Source organism: Vombatus ursinus, unplaced genomic scaffold (genome assembly GCF_900497805.2).
Source record: "Vombatus ursinus unplaced genomic scaffold, bare-nosed wombat genome assembly UNPS02014830.1, whole genome shotgun sequence".
NCBI lineage: Eukaryota > Metazoa > Chordata > Mammalia > Diprotodontia > Vombatidae > Vombatus > Vombatus ursinus.
In genome coordinates this window covers 50031144-50036962 of record NW_020954608.1, presented here as the reverse complement: position 1 = coordinate 50036962, position 5819 = coordinate 50031144, and the positions used below count along the sequence as shown (strand labels likewise).

The 5819-nt window shown below is 43.5% G+C and overlaps 1 protein-coding gene across 1 annotated transcript; it reads left to right on the top strand.

Moving 5' to 3' along the window:
* Positions 1-4005: 4005 nt before the first annotated feature.
* Positions 4006-5349, top strand: LOC114025159 (rab GDP dissociation inhibitor alpha-like). Its single transcript, XM_027838501.1, has one exon. The coding sequence runs from the start codon at positions 4006-4008 to the stop codon at positions 5347-5349; it is 1344 nt and encodes a 447-aa protein (XP_027694302.1).
* The last annotated feature ends 470 nt before the right edge of the window (positions 5350-5819 follow it).

The following is a 5819-nucleotide window of genomic DNA, read 5'->3' as shown; positions in this document are numbered from 1 at the left end:
AAGGAAGGAAGGAAGGAAGGAAGGAAGGAAGGAAGGAAGGAAGGAAGGAAGGAAGGAAGAAAAAAAAGACATTTACCAAGAAAGAAATAGATGAAGTGGGGGCACTAACAATGGGGGAAATCATGAATGGTCTTTTGAAGGCAATTGTACTCAAGTTGAGCCTTAAAGTGAATTTGGGTTCCAAGAGGGAAAATTGAGGAAAGAGATCATTCCAAGGATGAAGTGCAAAGGAATGGATGTAGGAGGTGAAATGTCATATAGGAGGAACAACAAATGTATTAGTTTGGCTGAACTAGTCTAATGAGGGAGTGATTTTTTAGGGTTCCATAGGTAGTAAGTCTCAGAACTAGAGTTTGAATCCAGGTCTTCTGACTCCAAGATCAATCAGCAATCATTTATTAAGTACCTTCTCTGTACTCTGCATTGTGCAATTTGATGGGCATACAACATGTCTTGCCCTTGAGGAAATTATATTTAAAATCAAAAGTTTACAGGGTGTAAGTTCACATTTTCCACTTTAGAGAGCAGAGAGAAAGATTATCATTAGGGTCAGATTTTGATCAAATACTGAGTTAAAAAATATCAATATGAAAAATCTCCAAGAGTCTTAGATTTATTAATTTCTTCTTGCTCTTCCAGAAGAAAATGAACCATCTGACTCCTCATAAACATTTCAACCCTTAACAGCACCAAGTACCTTAAATATAAACATTGAATCAACTAAAGGTAAAGTTTCATACTGAAATTACTGAGCCTATCTAGGTATGTGGATACAAGTAAAACAGTTTTTGAGGAGTCAGAATTTTAATCCTAGGAACATGAAGAGACAATGTTCAACATTGTGTTCAAAACAGGGAATTATGCAATATGATGAGAAAAAACAGGAAACTTCCTGCGTTATCATCACACAGCATATATGGATTGAATTGTGTTATTAGGGAAGCTAAGTCAATGATTTATCAGGGTTTGGTTCTGGGTGGTACTGGAAGTTACTGATGATGTTTCTCTTTCTGTTTTGTAGTTATATAAGCATCACTACATGGTTTAAAGGGCTTGTGCATCCAGTACAGTTCTGTGCTTAGGCTGCCATCATGTGGATAATTCAATTTATACAGCTATGCTAGCAAAAATAATAATAATAAAGTGAAGACTGGAAAAGGGGAAAATGAAAAGAAAGAAGAGAAGAGGAGGAAAAGAAAAAGAATCTAAAAATTAAATCATAAAAAGTTGGATGCCCAATGGATAAGATTTGGATAGGGAGAATGGAGAAATGAAACCATTCTAGGCAAGGGGGAAAATATGAAAAAAGGTGGAGATGGGAATGAGTGTGGTCCCTTCCTGTGACAATGAGCAGAGTCTATTACACTCTCACACAACCAACAGTATCAATTCATTCCATTCAATTCCTCATATATCCAACAAACACTTATCATGTTTATTAAATTTATGAAATACCAAGAGAGACAGATTTAGAAGAATGTTTTCTCTCAAGGATTAGCACAAAAACATATATAGTTCTTTTCCCAGTTCATTTCCCACAGTTTCTGAGTTTCATTTTATGCAGAAATGTATGAACTGGACTAGATAAGCTCTAAAGTAATTTTCAGCTCTAATATCTAGTGAGGAATCCTAGATGGAAATGACCACTCTGTCTTGGAATTTGTGGTTGGTCTGACATGCACCTTAGCTTTGATGAGAACAAATTTCAAAGGACTCAAATGAAAGATAAATAGAATTCCATAGACCGAAATTCCACAGGGAATGCCAGATCAAGAGTGACAGGAAACCCTCAAGGATGAAATTCTAAAGAGACATACAATTTTGATGAAGAGGGAAAATGGGACCAATAATGTCACTTAGGGAACTTACTAATTGACTTACCTTTTTAAAAGGCAGAAGATGGAAGCAAGAACAGGTAACAGATGATGAATATAACAAGGTACAATTCTCTAAGAATAGTTTCATGAATGCTCAGAATGAGCTGAAGTTGGCAAGGAAAGATAAAGACAAAAATAGGTTTAAGCAATTTGGGGGGAAAGGATCAGAAGAGCTAGCACTGATACTCAGGGAGGGTAATGACACCATGATTACTGATGAAAGAGAAGATAGAATTATTTGATTTTGAAGTTTTTTTTTCTGTTTTTTCTCACAAGAAGAATGATCTTTGGAATAGATAGGACTAAACAAATATGGCTAAAAGTGGGGTTGATAGCCAGATAAAGAGAATATCCAGCTGTCCTTGATGAATTCAAGTTACAGTTCAAAGGAAATACATCCCAGGGCATGGAAAGAACTGGCAGATATGATTGCTGATCCTCTATCGGTGATTCTTAAAAGATCATGGAAACTTATTGTGTGGTGATGTATGCCTGTAGTCCTTTCTGTCGAGGAGGCTGAGGCTGGTGAATCACTTGAGTTTGGAAGTTCTGAGCTTCCTTTGGGCCGACATCGATTCAGTGTCCTCACTAAGAAGGCCACTGCCCTACATAAGGATGGGGCAAACCATTCCAGTATGGATAAATGGAACAGATGGCTATTGTGTTTCCAGCCTGTGTAGAATAGGAAGACCCAGCCTTAAAAACAAACAAGTAAGACAGATGACATATGATAGATAGACAAATGGATAGATAGATAGATAGATAGATAGATAGATAGATAGATAGATAGATAAACAGATGAATGAAATAAAAGATCATGGAGACCTGGAGTGGTATCACAGCACAGCATCTTTTCTGGGATGACTCCTTGAACTTCCTACTCATATTATCTGGGTCCCTAGAGAGCAGTGACTCTCAGGTATCTAAACTTAAGGACCTGGGTTTCTAGTAATGTTACTTATGTAGCAAATTGAGGGGTCCCACTTGTGTAGAGGAGCCCACCCCCACATACATGGTGGAGGAGTGAGCCCCACAAGTGTAGTAAGGCCCACATGTGGCAAGGCCTGTCAGTAGTGATGAAGACTTGTTGTTGTGTAGAGGGTGAAGGACACAGGATAAACATCTCTAGACTCCTCTTCACCAAGTGACTATAAGCACATCGCTTCCATGTTTCTTCTGTCCCTGTTGTGTCTATTCTTTCCTAGACACAAAGTTATGACCCTTAGAACTTCTAAAGCTAAGAGCTGCCAGAGGTCCAATAACTAGAGTGCACAGTACAGTCTGATGGTAGCTGTGACAGGATAAGTCTGTTGAACACAATCAAGGCTGCCTCATTATTAGTGGGAAGCCCAACAGTGGGACTTAAAAGTGTAACTTTGGTTCCAAGGCCCATTGGTATGGGAAGCTCTCCTTGGTATAGACGAAGGCCCAGCCTGGCATGAGTATTAGGGCAGAGCTGTCAGAGACAGAGAACTTCTGTTCTCAGTCCATCCCCTTTTGGGACTCTTCAAGGAGAAGTGCTAGTGGCAAATAACTCCCCTCCATCCCCACCCCACATCTCTACAGGGGCATATAGGTTGTGCCCTGAATAGACTGGGATTGGAATCAGAAAGACATCTTCCTGAACGCAAATCTGGCCTCGGACACTTACTAGTTGTGTGACCCTGGGCAAGTCACTCAACTATGTCTGCCTCAGTTTCCTCATCTATAAATTGAGCTGGAGCAGGAAATGGTAAACCACTCCAGTATCTTTGCCAAGAAAACCCCAAAATGGGGTCACAAAGAGTTGGACACGACCAAACAAGCAACAACCACCACCAAGGAGGAGTTAGAGGTTTTGTTTGAGCCTTTCCTATGCACATTCAGTCCTGGCTCCACAGCCAATTAAAAGGCCTTTCATCATGATAATAAGCAAACAGGAAATGGCAAGAGTGACTTCAGCAGCAGAGGAAGCGGAAGCGCACGGGGCTGCAGGGGCACAGCGGCCTCGAAGGCGGAGGCGGCGCCCGTGGCTGCCGGGCAGCAGGCGGAGCGAGGGCGGAGGCAGCGGCTGTGACTCGTCTCAGTCTCGAGGGCGGCTGCGCCAACGGCTGCGAAGCCCGAACGCGGAGCGGAGCCGAGCTCAGCCATGGAGAGGGAGTACGACGTGATCGCGCTGGGCACAGGCCTCAAGGAGTGTATTCTCGCCGGCATCATGTCTGTGAATGGGAAGAAGGTGCTGCACATTGATCGGAACCCTTACTACGGGGGCGAAAGCGCCTCCATTACGCCCCTGGAAGACTTGTACAAACGCTTCGAGCTCAGCGAGGGGCCTCCCGAGAGCCTGGGCAGGGGCCGAGACTGGAACGTGGACTTGATCCCCAAATTCCTCCTGGCCAGTGGCCAGTTGATGACTATGTTGATGTACACAGAAGTGACCAATTACCTAGAATTTAAAGTGGTGGAGGGCACCTTTGTCTACAAGGGGGATGAGATCTACAGGGTGCCATCCACCGAGACTGAGGCCTTGTCCTTCAGCCTTTTGAGCATGTTTGAAAAAAGCCAGTTTAGAAAGTTCCTGATGTTTGTGTCAGCCTTTAATGAGGATGAACCTGAGAGCTTTGAGGGTGTTGACCCTCAGACCACAACCATGAGAGATGTGTACGAGAAGTTTGATTTGGGCCAAGATGTTATTGAGTTCGTTGGCCATGTCCTGGCACTCCACCAAACTGACGACTACTTGGACCAGCTCTGCCTTGAGACCATCAATCGCATCAAACTCTACAGCAGGTCCCTTAGCCAGTATGGGCAGAGCCCATACCTGTACCCTCTCTATGGCCTGGGAGAGCTATCTCAGGGATTTGCAAGATTGAGCGCCATCTATGGTGGGGTATACATACTGAACAAACCTGTGGATGACATCATCATGGAGAATGGAAAAGTGGTGGGTGTGAAGTCAGAGGGGAAGGTGGCTCATTGCAAGCAGCTGATCTGTGACCCCAGCTATATCCCTGATAGGGTTCGAAAGACTGGCCAGGTCATCCGAGTCATCTGTATCCTCAGCCACCCCATTAGAAACACTGATAATGTTAAGTCCTGCCAAATCATCATTCCCCAGAATCAGGTCAACAGGAAATCAGACATCTATGTGTTCATGATCTCCTATGCCTTTAATGTGGCTGCCCAGAGGAAGTACATTGCTATTGTCAGCACCACAGTGGAGACAGTAGAGCCTGAGAAGGAGATCGAGCCAGCTCTGAGGCTGTTGGAACCTATAGATCAAAAGTTTGTGGCCGTCAGTGACTTGTATGAGCCAACAGACGATGGATTGGAAAGTCAGATATTCTGTTCTCGTTCTTATGATGCCAGCACTGACTTTGAGACAACCTGTAGTGATATCAAAGATATTTACAGGCGCATGACTGGGACAGACTTTAACTTTGAAGACTTGAAGCAAAGAAAGAATGATGTCTTTGGAGTGGATGAACAGTGATAGCAGGAATTAATCTCCTTCCCCTTGAGGCCCTTACCATCTTCTCCCACTTCCTTCAGCACCAAATTTTCTTCTCTCCCTTCTTTCTATTCTTTTCTACTTTGGGGCTCAAGGGGGAGGTTTGGGTGGGATGCATCAATCAGCAATGTGCCCCTGTTTAACCTCTTATTCCCTTCTCAGCACCGTCTTTTTCAGACCCTTTCTAATTCCATTTGTTGACCAAACCCTAGCCTAGCAATGGAAGGTTGGATGTTGGAGCACATTTCTTATCCCTGCCCCCCACCCTATGGAGGATGGGAGTTCTCCCTCCCATTTTAACCTCCCTACTTGTTGCTTCTCTCTCCCACCCCCTCCACACAATACACACAACATTATTGTCTCTGTGCTCTGCTTATCCCTCCATTCTTTTTTCCCCCTTTTCCAAACTCCTTACCTCTATGATGTTTTTTTGGGGGGAAGAGGAGGGGAGG